This window comes from Parasteatoda tepidariorum, chromosome 8, assembly GCF_982258835.1.
Source record: "Parasteatoda tepidariorum strain Cologne lab strain chromosome 8, Ptep-v5.0, whole genome shotgun sequence".
Lineage (NCBI taxonomy): Eukaryota > Metazoa > Arthropoda > Arachnida > Araneae > Theridiidae > Parasteatoda > Parasteatoda tepidariorum.
The window spans coordinates 101333847-101348834 of NC_141762.1; the positions used below are offsets into that span (position 1 = coordinate 101333847).

General features: G+C 33.7%; 1 protein-coding gene across 1 annotated transcript; it reads left to right on the forward strand.

The window, feature by feature from the left end:
• Positions 1–5545: 5545 nt before the first annotated feature.
• LOC147806583 (uncharacterized) lies at positions 5546–9099 on the forward strand. The gene has a single exon (XM_087149687.1). The coding sequence runs from the start codon at positions 5716–5718 to the stop codon at positions 9097–9099; it is 3384 nt and encodes a 1127-aa protein (XP_087005813.1). The 5' UTR covers positions 5546–5715.
• The last annotated feature ends 5889 nt before the right edge of the window (positions 9100–14988 follow it).

A 14988-nucleotide genomic window follows, 5' to 3' on the forward strand; every position in this document is an offset into this window, starting at 1 on the left:
TAATTTTCGTATGTAGGTGACTAGGGCCGTGCATTTTGCCTTGTCTAATTTGACATCTGACGCTTTGAATGCAGTTCTTAAGAGATTTTTTGCACGTGCGGAAAAGGTCTAAATCTCATTAGTGATAACGCAACTGACTTTGTTGGTGCAAACTCTGAAATTTAATCTCCTTCTAAAATTCTGCTTTATGTTCTAACCACGAAGTTTCGAAATATTTAGCCAATGAATGAATCAAATAGCCAGTTTATCCCTCCTCGATCCTCTTCGTTTGGGGGTCTTTGGTAAAGTGGAATTAAGAATTTCAAGTATCATTTAAAAAAGAACAATTGGCTTTACTAAGCTTACTCTTGAGGAATTTCTTCATTGACCGTCCAGATAGTACACTTTGTAATGATTTTGATGTGAGAACACCTGGCCACTTTCTAATGGGTCAACCTATAAATGCTATTCCCGAGCCAAATAAAGAAACATTTCAGTCATCTCTGTATAAATATGTTATTTCAATAAGACGAGTGAAACAAATTATAATAACAAAATTTTCGTCTTATTCATTTCAAAACAAATTTTCTGAAACCACTGTAAAAGTTCAGGATACTTGTTTCTTCATTAAGTATCAACCAAGCGATAATTTACCACTGCCTTTTTTTTAAACTTTTATATTTCGGCAAAAATATATTTAAAATATCAAATAATATCTATAGTCTATCACTTGAGATGAAAAAGAAGCATTTTGACGCATTATAGTTAGTTGCAAAATTTTATAAATTTATACGTGTTATTGATCACCAAACTCTAATGTTAAATCGAAATCGTTTTTCCTTTTTTTTTTGTATCTTTAAATAGTACAATTTTTAAATAATTTACTTTAAATTTTGACGCAATATTCGCAATAAATATAGTTATTGTTGCACATAAAGCTTTTTTAAATTGGATTAACTGATTTTGAGTTATCCACGAATATGCAATTTAATTTTATGATGCTTTTTAATTTTTTCAAAACACCGCCATCTTGTGACAAAATTATTTTTAAAAAAAAGAGAGAAATTCGCACGGGCAACATAATCTATATTCATTTAGTTTTAAAAGAAATCAAAAACTATTTCAATTTGGGTATCCTGGGACACAAGCAGAAAAATCCCCAGGATGCAAAGCTCCAGGACCGCCGAAGTTCAATAATATTAAAAAGATTGCATCAGATGTTGCTTTTTTTACCATTTAATTAGAATCTGTATGTGAACTGCTGATTTGCAGAGCTTATACTGTAGTCATAAATTAAAACAGTTTTTATAAAAAGGAAAGTTCTATATTTGAATTGGTCCCGCAGTGGACTGATCGTTAAGACACGGTTCCCAACAGATCACCAAAGTCAGGCATCGCTAACTGCGGTCAGTGTGCGGGTGGGTAACCACTTGGATCAGACTGCGTAGGGACCGAGAGTGTGCGGTATGGGTACTCGTTAAACTGTTCTACCTTAAAGTGCTCGACTTCGCGTGCAGGTCGTTGGGCTACCCCCTCGTGCAGATTATCAAAATTGTGATGGCTTGTCTTCGGATCACCTTCAGGGATGCTTCCCAGACCGTCGCCAATAGCCCATTGCAGGGCTCGAAAAAACTCAGAAATTTTACCCGTCCCCGAGGACGGCTTGTCCAACAACGTGCCCGTCCTCCTTTGAAACTAACCCGTATAGCTTCTAAATAAATAAAAATATAATTTTCTCTTATTTATTACAAGCATTTATATAAATTGCACAATGAATTAGTAGTTACTAGGTTACTAATAGTAAAACCTAGTATTTCTTTTATGAAATAATTTAAATGACAAAGGTCAAGTTATCTGGAATGTCAATTTATCCGAGGGCACTGCATTTTTTAAATCAATCAAATATGACGCTTGCCAGTTCCACAATCAAGCCAATGATTTTTAGAGGTTTCTGCACAGAAATATGAAGGGGGGTTATCCATTTAGGTAGATGTTTATAATTGCTTTGAACGCTTCTTGTTTAAGAACAGTTACAAGGGTTTCATTATGTGTAATGTGTTTTTTTGTAAGTTCATTGCAGAAAAGCCTATTTCAACCGCTGCAGTACTCCCAGACAGAGAAAACATCGATTCCACCAGGAGCTGTATGTTGCTGTATTGTGGGTCATTTTACTGCATTAGGTCTTTATAAATAGCTTGGGCTAGGAGGGCTGAAGTTTTCTAGTGTTTAACGATGTTATGCATCTTAAATTTTAATGACACCCATCAAAATTTGAGATATAGGGGAGAGGGGGGCACATGTGAACAAATTTTTTTATTTCTTCACTTTTCGAAAAATATCATCAATTTTTCATAGTAAAAAAATCCATATGTTTAAATAGTCTTTTCTTTGTCTTGTGGAATTTTTTTAGATTTTTCAATGAAATATTTCTTTACTTTATAATATTTTAGAAAAATGACTTCAATTGTTCACATGTGCCCCTATTGGGGGCACATGTGAACAGGCCTGGGGCACATATGAACAAGATTAAAAACACGAAGCAATCATCATATTTCAAAGAAAAAAAATCTTTAATATAACAGATATAGATACGCATTATACTGAGGGGGTTGTAGCTTACTATGTGAATTTAAATTGTACAACAGTACTGTCAATAAGAAAATAATTTTTCAGCTGTACAATAATTTTTCCGTAATTGGGTTTTTCGCAACTTCATGTTCCACGGGTGTTGTAATGGGCCTTTTTCTTTCTTCTCTAATACTCTTTCATGCTTTTTTTTTTTTTCATTTTTTCTATCTTTTCATTTGTAGCTTTAACAATTCTATTTTCTCAGGTGTATCAGTTAATATGCGTGATGCGCGATCAACCATTTAATTAAAAAAAATTTTTTTAAAGGAAAAATTAATAAATTAATTATGGTAAATTAAATAATGATAATTTTAAATGCATACATGTTTTTTAAACTTATTATATCATGAGGATAATAATCTTAATACTATGCAGGGGCACTTGTGAACTGTTCACATCTGCCCCAGATGTTTTGTTCACAAGTGCCCCCATCATCCTTCTTAAACCTAACTTGAAAAATAAAGAACTTTTAATTGAGTAAAAAAAAAGAATAATTGTCATAAACTTACCTGAATGTTCATATAATGATCTGCAATAGCTAATTTTAGTTTATTAGTTGATTTATATTATGCTTTCACTTGGAGAAGCGAGCGATTATAATATATGCAACACCAGCTGATACAAAGAAATTGTCAGAATAGACCAACAAAATGTCTCATTGTTCTGAAAGTTTTTCAGAGAGGTAGGACTAGTACTGCCATTAATCGAAAATTTTTCGAGATTTTTTATTTCAAATCATATTGGTAAAACATACCATGTTCACATGTGCCCCCTGTTCACATGTGCCCCCCTCTCCCCTATTCCAACAAAAAGTGAAAATGTATCAGGAACATTAACGGGAAAAGGGCCGTCCGCGCGGACGTCGGATTCGAGAAATTCGTTGTCTGCAGGGAATTTTTGACCGCCGAGGACAGGTTTTTCGAGCCCTGGCCCATTGTGCAGCTCTAGTGCTACGTAAATTAACAACAACTACATTTGAATTGCCTTGTATCCCTGACGTATTTCAAGGCAATATTTATTTGTTATTTCCAAAAGAATGATTAATTGAAAATATTATATTTCATATCGTTTAGCAAATTTAAGTTTTCCGCATAATAATTGAAATGAGGTAACAGCTCAGAGAAATTTAGGTAACCACTGTTATTATGAGGATACTAATTATGGAACGAAATCACACGATCTGAAAAATGCCAGTGGAAGAATTTTTAAGCCGTTATTATTTCAATATGTGATCACATTACATTTCATTTTGTATATGATCTAACACAACGTCTCAAAAACTACTAAATAAAATTATAGAACCTAAAAAATTAATAATTTCAGTTTTAACTTGAGTTCATTATTTTGTAATATCTCCCTAACCACAGCTGGGCAGAGGCGGACTGCGCATGCGTGGTTGTCAGTCAGTCAGTAAATTTTGAGCGAATAAGTCGTGGGAGATCCTCTCCTCTCTTCTGTTGAATCATGATTGGAAATTTGTGTGTTTTTTTTGTTTTTGTTGTGTTTTAATAAATTGTTTTTGTTTATAATCATATTTGTCTGTGTGTTTGTTGAGAGATACGTTACAGACAAATAAATTGGAGGCACCTGACGAGATACGAAAGTCGTGGCTGAACCGTTGTGGTTCGGTGATTAAAAATCAAATAAGTGCTATTTGATGATGGAAATAAATAAAAATCCTGGCAAAAAGATAATCTCAATCCTTGAGATCGTTTAAAATTGAAAATCTTCTCCGAAGATTAAGGAATGTGCTATTGTGTGTGTTATTTGTGCTCCGATTTCGATTTAATTACAAAGCAGTATTCATCCTGAATACAAGTGTTCCAATTTGTGAAAGAGGTACCCTTCCTTGTTATATTTGAGATAATTCAATGGTTGGCCTATACCAGTATTATCTTTTCGATTTGTTTACAAAGTAATATTCATCCTGAATGCAAGTGTTCCGATTTGTTAAAAAAGGTATCCTTCCTTATTATATCTGAAATAATCTCATGGTTAACATATACCAATATTATCTTGATATAATATCATCCAGATATATAATGCGAAAATATATCGTCCAGATATAAAAAGTGAAAATCGTCTAAATATTAAAAGTGATAATCCTGATCGAAAAATTTAGTTTTGTTTTCTGTGTACAAACCGGTTACTGTTTAAAGTGTTTTGACAATTTTTTTATGTGAATAGAACAGTAAGTATATTGATTTTGAGTGCTAGTATATAATAGAAGTGTCGAAAAAATTTTGAAACTGTAAAATAATTACTTTGTATATCTAATCATTTTTTTGATAATAATATTGAAGAAAGTTATTTGTTTTTCTCTTAGAAAAGTGCAAATATTTCTTTATATAGTTTTCTATGTATTGAGTGTATTAAATTAAGTGATTTCTGTAAGTAAAATCATTATAAAATTAATAACGAAGCATGAGAAACATTTCTGTTTTAAACAGGAAGTAGGGGGAAATTAGCTTACTCATCATTGCGGTTTCGAAAGAAATCGAATACTTTTTTTTTCCTTCTTTCTTGCTTTGATGTATTTATTACTTTTGAAAGAGCTGTTATTTAATCCGTTCATAAATCTATTTTTCTACAGATACTGATTGCTTATATATTTTTTTTTCTTTCAAATTTGTGTTTGAGTATATGAAGGTAAAGAGTAGAAGCATTTATATTTTGTTTTGATTTACACGTCTATCTTTAGACATTTCTTTTAGCTTAATTAAGGATTTAAATGACGATTTATATTTTAATATAATATTTTTATGAGATACATTATTCATTAAAATTGGATTTAGTCATGAAAATTTTTGTTTCTCGGATGAATAATATTTTTCTTATTGTTTTGGGTTTGGTTCTCATCATTGCTGTTCCTTGTTATTAAATAACCTATTTAAAAAAATATAGAATTACAGTGTCATAAAATTTATAGTTTTGTTTCAATTTAAATTTTATGATTGTTTTATTGTTTAGCTAAGTACTTAATTGAGGTAAATATATTTATTTACTTTGAGTTATCAAGGGTATAATTTTTTTTCTTTGGTTAAATATCTACACATTTAAGTTAAAATTCATTGGCTTAAATTTTTGATTTATCATTTAATCTTAACCATGGCATTCTTGGGCAAGGGATTAAAGGAAGATTTATTAGCGTTAGCATCAGAGTTAGAGATAGATGTTAATCCAACTATGACAATAATTTCACTGAAAAAAGCCATAACAGAAGATGATATGTATGAAGAGGAGTTCGCTAAAGAATTATTTTTTACCATTATCGAGGAAAGAAAACAAGGAAAGGAAGAGGAGAAGAAAGTTCAATTGAAGGAGGAAGCTGAAGCAGAGGCGTTGAAATTAAAAGAAGCAGCTGAAGCCGAGGCAATGCGGCGAAAAGAAGAGAGAGAATTTGAGTTGGAGCGAATGAAGCTTGAAGTTAAATTAAAGATGGCTGGTACTCCTCAAGTAGAAGGTGCGCGAAATTCAAAAGATATACACTCGTTAATTCAAAAATATGACATTAAAGAAGATATTAGTTTGTATTTGGTGTTATTTGAGCGCCAAGCACGGAGGGCGGAAATAGGAAAAGAGCTGTGGATAACACATTTGTTGGGTTTACTTCCTTATGAAATAACACAAATTATTGCCCGTGAACCTGATGATAAAGCCCAAGATTATGAACACGTTAAAGGACTTTTACTGAAGAGGTTCAAGCTTACACCTGAAAAATTTCGTCAACTTTTTATGAAGCATCTAAAATCAACTGAAGGAACTTGGCCAGACTTCTATCACGAACTTTCTAATTATTTTGATGGGTGGATAACGGGATTAAAAGTAGATACTTTTGAAAAGTTAAAAGATTTGATAATAACTGACCAGATGAAGAAACGAGTTCCTCAAGAATTTAAAGAGTACTATTTGGATGAATGGAGTAACATTACATCTCCAGTAGAACTTGCTGGAAAGTTAGAAGAATTTGATGACGTACGAAAAACGATAAAATCAAAAGACTCTAGAAGTATTCCTACAAAGCCAAAAGTGTTACCAAGTCCGCCAGCATATGGCAGAAATTTTACGAAATATGATAATTATAGAACTGATAGAGTTTTGTCTGAAAGATATAAGAACTTTAAGAAAGATAATGTGTATGATAGAAGAGAAGAATATATAGATAGTAGAAACAAGGATGTCCACCGCATAAATGATCGTAGGGAAACAGGGATAGATAAAACATTTGATCAACGAAGGACTCCGAAGTGCTATGAATGTGGATCCAACAACCATCTTCGTCCTCAGTGTCCAACACTAAGGAATCCAAAAGGTATTGTAAATATCAACAGAATCGTGGAAGGAATAGAAGATGAATATTTAGCTCCATATACCGTTGTGGGTAAAGTGAATGGTCACTTAATGCCTATATTAAGAGATACTGGTGCTAGTATCGATGTCATATGTAGAAAATATACATCTCCAAATAAGTTTACAGGTGAGACAATTTGGGTGCAACAACCTCTTGATGAAGGCCCTGTGTGTTTGCCTCTTGCACAAGTTACAATTTCATTTCCAAGTGGAGACCTAAGTACAAAGGCCGCTGTTGTTCGTCATGAACTAGACAAAGGACGCTATATAATGGGAAATCGTACAGCGTCTCTACTTACTGATTCCCAATTAAGAGAAATGTCTGCACCCCTAGCAATAAATACTGTTGAAACAAGAGCACAAACATTACGAAAACAGAGGAGAGAGAACAATTGTCAAGAAGAAATAATCGTCACAGAAAAAGGAACTTTTAAGGATACTACGTCTGCAATGGAGCCAGAAAAAGTTGAACATGCTGAAAACTTCGAATCTACTTCTGAATCAATGATCGAGAATGATTTCCAATTTCCTCCTCCTGATGAAAGTGGAGATTCACTGCTAGAAATAAATACAGATCAGCTTGCTAATTTACAGGTAGAAGACCCGGATTTGCAACCTCTCTTCCAAATTGCCAATCAAAATAAAGAAGTTGAAGATCGAAGTAAAAGGTTTTCCATCAAAAATAAACTATTAATGAAAGTTCAAAAAGATCATAATGGGAAAATAAAGGAATTAATAGTGATACCAAAAAAGTTCAGAGCCAAGATTATGACTTTATGCCACGAAGATACTTCTGGTCATCTGGGAGTCACAAAAACGAAGGATAGGCTAAACCGTCACTTCTTTTGGCCTAAATGTTATAAAGATATTGAAGATTATATAAGATCTTGTGACAGTTGTCATAGGGCTGGCAAACCGAATGAGAAAAAGAAAGCTCCCTTAAAGCTTGTGCCTATAATTCAGGAAGTATTTTCCAAATTGAATATTGACGCTTGTGGTCCTCTTCCCATCACACCAACTGGGAAGCGTTACATCATCACTTCCATTTGTTTATCTTCTAAGTATCCTGATGCGATACCGGTTACTGATTTAACTTCCATATCAGTAACAGATGCATTACTTAATATTTTCAGTAGATCAGGCTTTCCTGTTGAAATCCAGTGTGATCAAGGGACATCATTTGTTAGCAATTTAACCAGCGAATTTTTTGATCGTTTCGGTATAAAGGTATGCCATAGTTCTGTACATCATCCGCAATCCAATCCTGTCGAGAGATTTCACAGAACAATAAAACGTATTTTGAGAGTTTTATGTTTGGAAGCAGGAAATGATTGGGAAAAACATCTACCCTCAGCACTCTTCGCCCTTCGAACAGTGACTCACGAAAGCACCGGATTCTCACCCGCAGAATTAGTGCATGGAAAACAACTCCGAACACCGGAAACTTTACTTTATGAAAAATGGACAGGATTAGATATAGAATCCAACCCAGTTACAGATTATGTTTTTCAGTTAATTAATCGCTTGAAAAGATGTCAAGAACTAGCTATAGAGAAAATGGAAGAAGTACAGATAAAAAGAAAATTATGGTATGACAAAAATGCTGTCAAGCGTGAGTTTCTCGAAGGAGATTTGGTTTTAGTTTTAGCAACGTCAAGACCAAATAAATTATCTGTTCAGTGGCTAGGACCTGGAACTGTAAAAAAGAAGATATCTGAAACAAATTACGTCATAAACTTACCAGGGAGAAAAGACGGATCCCAAGTTTACCATATTAATATGCTGAAGCCTTATTATAAACGAAGTGAATATGTCAACTTAGTATCGATGAAAATTGAGGAAAGTGAAGTGGATAGTGATATAGACTTTCCGCATATTGAACCAAGTCCCAACGTTTATAATTTTAATGACATTGTATGCAACAGTAGTCTTCAAGAAAGACTGACTTCACAACAAATTGATCAGCTGCAACAATTGTTAAACAAGTTTGCAAAGAACTTTTCAAACATACCAGGAAAAACCACTTCGATTGAACATGATATTATACTGACTTCTGATACCCCTATCCTCTCTAAGCCTTATAAAATGTCTCTTAGGCAAACTGATATATTGAAGTCTGAAATCGATAAAATGCTAAAGTGAAGTGTGGTATTATTGAAATCGGTGAATCAGACTACACTTCACCTATGATAGTCGTTGAAATCCCAGGCCGTGATCCAAGACCGTGTGTGGACTATCGCAAATTAAATGCAGTAACCAGAACACAATTTTATCCTTTACCTAATACTGAGGAATTAATTGAAAGGGTGTCCTCAGCAAAATACATTACTCTAGTAGATTTAACTAGAGGTTATTGGCAAATCCCATTGACGCAGAATGCTCAGAGATTAGCAGCCTTCAGTACTAGTTTTGGGACTTATAGACCTCTTAGAATGCCATTTGGACTCAAGAATGCTCCATTCTCTTTCAGCAAAATGATGGCACAATTGTTGAGAGGCTGTGAAAAATATGCTGTTCCATATCTTGATGATGTAGCAGTTTTTTCAGATAGTTGGAAGGAACATTTAGAGCACCTCAAGGAAGTTTTTCTCCGAATTCAAAGAGCTGATTTAACAATTAAACCAATAAAGTGCCAGTTTGCTCAAAGTGAAGTTAAATATCTTGGACATATTGTAGGAAACGGAAAACGTTCGCCTGGAGAAGTGAAAATAAAGGCTATTAAGGAGTTTCCTAAACCAACAACTAAAACAGAAGTCCGAGCCTTTTTAGGATTAGCCGGGTATTACAGACAATATATACCCATGTTTTCATCAATCGTTGCCCCTCTGACAGAAACTTTAAAGGGTAAAGTTCGAAAAGGACTCATTCAATGGAATAATGACTGCGAAAATGCTTTTCAGGAACTTAAGAGAAAACTCTCAAGTGAGCCTATTCTGTATGCTCCTAACTTTAAAAACGAATTCATCATTCAAACTGATGCTAGCGACTTAGGTATGGGGGTTGTTTTGACACAGTATGATAAAAAGGGGAAGGAACATCCTATATTATACTTAAGTAAAAAGTTTTCTCCCACTGAAAAAAAGTATAGCACAACAGAAAAAGAGTGTGCTTGCATTATTTTTGCTGTAAAAAAATTGCATTATTATATTGATGGACGATCTTTCACTATTCAAACTGATCATAATGCGTTGGTCTTTATTCCTTCAAACTTATGATTTTAAAATTATTCATAAAGCTGGGAAATTGAATAATAACGCGGATAGTTTAAGTAGAGCTCCTTTAGATTAGAGAAAAAAAAATGATAACGATTTGTTAATAATTTGCATAAAAGTGAAGGTTAAAATCACAATAATCATAACATTTAAAAATTTTTCATTTGTGTTTATTTTATGTGCTATATTTTCATATATCTCTTTATTTTATAAAGATAATGATTAATATTTTCTTTATAATGTGTTTATCGGAAATTCTGTAAAAATGATGTTTGAATATTTGTATTTGTATGCTGTGTTTTTTATATATGTTATTGATATGTGCTGCGTTTTCATATATGATATTGATATTATTTTATATATTTGATACGTTAAAGTAATGTAACATTTTTGAAAGTTTAACTTTTTCATTTATTTACCTGAAAAAGTTCTTGGGAAGGGAGGAGTCTGTAATATCTCCCTAACCACAGCTGGGCAGAGGCGGACTGCGCATGCGTGGTTGTCAGTCAGTCAGTAAATTTTGAGCGAATAAGTCGTGGGAGATCCTCTCCTCTCTTCTGTTGAATCATGATTGGAAATTTGTGTGTTTTTTTTGTTTTTGTTGTGTTTTAATAAATTGTTTTTGTTTATAATCATATTTGTCTGTGTGTTTGTTGAGAGATACGTTACAATTTCAACTAGCTCGTTATTTTTTAAGAATTTGAATCTCTTCTATAATTTAGATAGAATGCATGAATAAATTTATTAAAAAACTTTTGCTTATTTGGTTGCTTAAGTTTTAAAATTTTTACATAATTCTAGATAATGATTTATAATTATTCAAAAAAAAAAACTAATTAATAAATGAAACAAAAATACTTGTTATAAGAAATAAAGATTACAAGAATAAATTATTACTATTTCATCATTTGTTAAAAATACTTTAATTTTTTTTTTAGTTTCTATTTACGTTATTTGACTAAATAATATTATTTAACAGAGCCTATAGGGCCGGGATAGCCTGGTCGGTATGACACTGGGCCCATGTCCGAGAGTTCATGGATTCAAACCCAGCCAGCAGAAGTGAATGGTGACTGATGCACGTTAAATCTGTCGAGTCGCAAAGTCCTCCATGTTCCTATAACAAATCAAATACATCTGGGGGTACTGAATTGGAGATTGATCGTTCTCTGATTCAGGTGAAAATTACGATCTGTGAATGGATGTATGAATGGGTTCGTCCTATAAACGGGCGTGACGTATGGGTGTGGCAGAAGTCGAATTCTTGGCCATATATGGTGCCACTGGAAAACAAGAACAATAGTACCCTTAGTAGGCGTACGTCGACAACAACTGATCTTATGAACCTCTTTTTAAGTGTCAGAATTTTGTCAAGTCATATAATCAGTTTCTATATCTTGTATCAATAATTTATATGCAAACCTTCTCAAATGCAAAACGTTCAATCAGTATCAATTTAATATGTAACTTATTAATCGTTAAATCATTGATCGCACTGTTTTTTTTTTAAGATAATACGCATTCTAAAAATATAATCAAGACTATCAAAATTTTTGAATTACTTCGAAAAAATCTCTTCTGTTTATGGCATTGGCCGTATTTCCGAAAATACTCCGACAGATAAATAAAATAATTCCCGCTTTTTTTTTTTTTGTCAATTCTAAAAGAGTTATGTTATTACTGTTCTTATTCACTTTATTACTCGTGGCCGAGACCTTTTAAAGAAATTAAAAAACAAAAGAATCACCTCAAAAAATTGAGATATATTTTCTATCTCATTTATTCTTGTAATACTGAACAGTTAGTTTAAAAGTGGTTAGAAGGCATTTATAAAAAGTGTCTATTAACAAAACATTAAGCCATCAAAAATGCATCAATGAAATAAGCATTTTGATTAAAAAAATATGCATATTTTATTCGACAAAACCATGAACTATTGCATAAAATACAAGGATTAGTCATTTACGTCGTACTATAGCTGCCCAATGGGCTATTGGCGACGGTCTGGGAAACATCCATGAGGATGATCCGAAGACATGCCATCACAATTTCGATCCTCTGCAGAGGGGATGGCTCCCCCGCTTCGGTAGCCCGACGACCTGCACGCGGAGCACTAATAACTATTGGGAATTATATATCAGTTGTAATTATTTAGCTTTAATGTTTTTAATTAAAATGATAATTAAAACGGGAAACTTAATTTTTAATATTTATAAATACAACAGAAACAAAGTGAATTTTACAATGTCTTTTAATTAAAATATGCATATTTTATTTGATACAACCCTGATCTCTTGAATAAAATCTAAGGAAAATCTATTTATCAATTTCAATACGTTATTAAACTAAAATGGGATGTATATTTTTCGTTCAAGTGAAAGAAAAACTCTCAAATAAAGTGCTTTAAACACTCCATTCACTATGACAAATTTAAACGGAGACAGAGATATATTAGTATCCAGAAGTTCTTAAACGCACACAGTGAATGTAGTGCTTTTTTAATTTTATTTGTTATCTCAGAGTAAACATTTTAAAGGCGGATTAAAAAGTGAAGACGGGTAGCATAACTTTGGGAAGAATAGAAATTTATTTCAAGCAGGTGACAAGAAAATCCTTTCCGCGGTATTTGAAAAGAAACAAATCTTTGAGAATTCTAGATAAAAAGTATTAAATTTATGTTTTATTCAAAAGCAAAATAATGTGTTTTTGTGTTAATAACCATACATCAAAATTTTAAAGCAGTTTTCTTTTTTTGTTGTAATTTTATAACTAAGCAGAAAAATAGAATCAATACGGAGTCATAATACCGTTATCTTTAACATAATGTGGTATAACCTGAACCAGATATCATATTATTAGAGTCGAATACGGGATATACGGGAGTAAGCAACATCAGGGCTAAAGAGAATAGAAGGGCTAGTTCACTCCGCTCTTAGAGCTGAAGCTACGATTTCCCTCCTCATGACGTCACTGTGTCCACAGATCTCGGAAGATCGCACGCAAAGATATTATGATAATTTTGCATCTTTCTCTTTGTAAAAATAAGTTAGACTTTTTCTGGTTATTAGCTTTCAAACTTTACGTAATTAACACATTATTTCCGTTCATAAACATAGTTCAAAAAAACTTTCTTGGCCATTATATTAAAAAAAATACCATTTTAAACTTATAAAAATTTTTTGCTAGTTGGCGAAAATGACCCTATAAATACTTTATTTTAAAAAGTTCAGTTTTAACTTTAATTATTAAGAAAAATGAAAGCATATATCGACTTTTTTATCCACATATTCTTTTATAACAATAAGTTGAGTTAAATTTAGAATACCTGATTTTAAAATACGCCATTATTAGCAATTTGTTCATACTTAATCATTAGGAAACATCAACCTTAAACGCTAATTACTGAAACAAAATAATAATTTAGGTTCTTAATGACATTAGAAATTTTACAATTGTTTATAGATATTTAAATTTACGATGATATAATCTATAGATATTTAAATTTAAGAGAATATAATTTTTAAAAAAAATCATAAATATTTAGAATAACTACATTAAAAAATATGTTATGAAATTGGGAGAATTCCAACTATATAAACTGCTGTTTGTAGAAAATGCAACACCATGAAAGAATCATCAGAATCAAATGAAATTTAATGCAGAAACGACTTGTACTGATACAAATAAATGATGAAATTTTCAAAACAAAAGAAACAAATTAAGCGTCCGAAATCAGTATTTGGTGCAGCCACCACGCGCTGCAATAAGTGCTGCTATACGACGTGGCATGGAGTCAAACAGATGTTGAATATCTGCTTGAGGAAGAGAATTCCATATCGCTTGTATGCGCAACCAAAGTTCGTCTTTGGAAACTGCAGGACGCGGATCACGAGTGAGACGCCGACCAACCATATCCCACACGTGCTCAATAGGCGACATATCCGGCGAATAAGCAGGCCAAGGAAGAAGTTGCATGCGTTGTGCTGAACAGAAGTCTCTAACAGTCCGCGCAACATGTGGGCGTGCATTATCCTGCTGAAAGATAGCTCCAGGGATGCCTTGAAGGAAAGGAACGACTTCGGGCTGTAGCACTTCACGGACGTATCTGTTGCTATTGAGATTACCCTCAATTCGTATCAAATTGGATCGTCCATGATACGAAATCGCACCCCAGACCATAACTCCGGGTGTTCGACCACTATGTCGTTCAATAATACACTCAGGAAGGCAGCGTTGACCGGCATAACGTCTAACACGAACACGGCCATCATGGGTCCACAAATTGAAGCGTGATTCATCTGAAAAGACAACTTGGTGCCAATCAGCTCGCCAGTCTCTGTGCTCAAGAGCCCACTGCCGACGCAGCCGTCGATGATCCGCCGTGAGGGGAATCCTGTATAATGGCACCCTTGCACGCAATCCACGGCGCAGCAGACGACGACGAATTGACGAAGCCGACAATTGTACACCTGTAGCAGTAGACCAATGTGCTGCCAGCTGCCTGGAGGAAGCTGTGCGATCATTCACCGCCATGCGGAGCAGGTGTCGATCATCGCGCTCTGACGTCACCTTCTGTCGTCCAGTGCCTGTTTTTCGAGTTGTTCGGTGCTCGTCGGTCCACTGCTTCCAAACTCGCATCACTGTGGAACTGTTCCGCTGCATACGAGCTGCTATTGCGCGATAGGAAAATCCTCCTTCTCGAAGGCCGATTATCCTCCCTCGTTCAAACTCCGTAAGTTGCTTGAATTTCTTATTCTTCCGTCGTGGAGGCATACTCAGGTCTCACTAAACGTTTGCCACTAACAAATAATCATAGACT

What these genes read in the sequence shown, in the direction of transcription:
- LOC147806583 (XM_087149687.1), top strand. Translation starts at nt 5,716, where the DNA reads ATGGCATTCTTGGGCAAGGGATTAAAGGAAGATTTATTAGCGTTAGCA.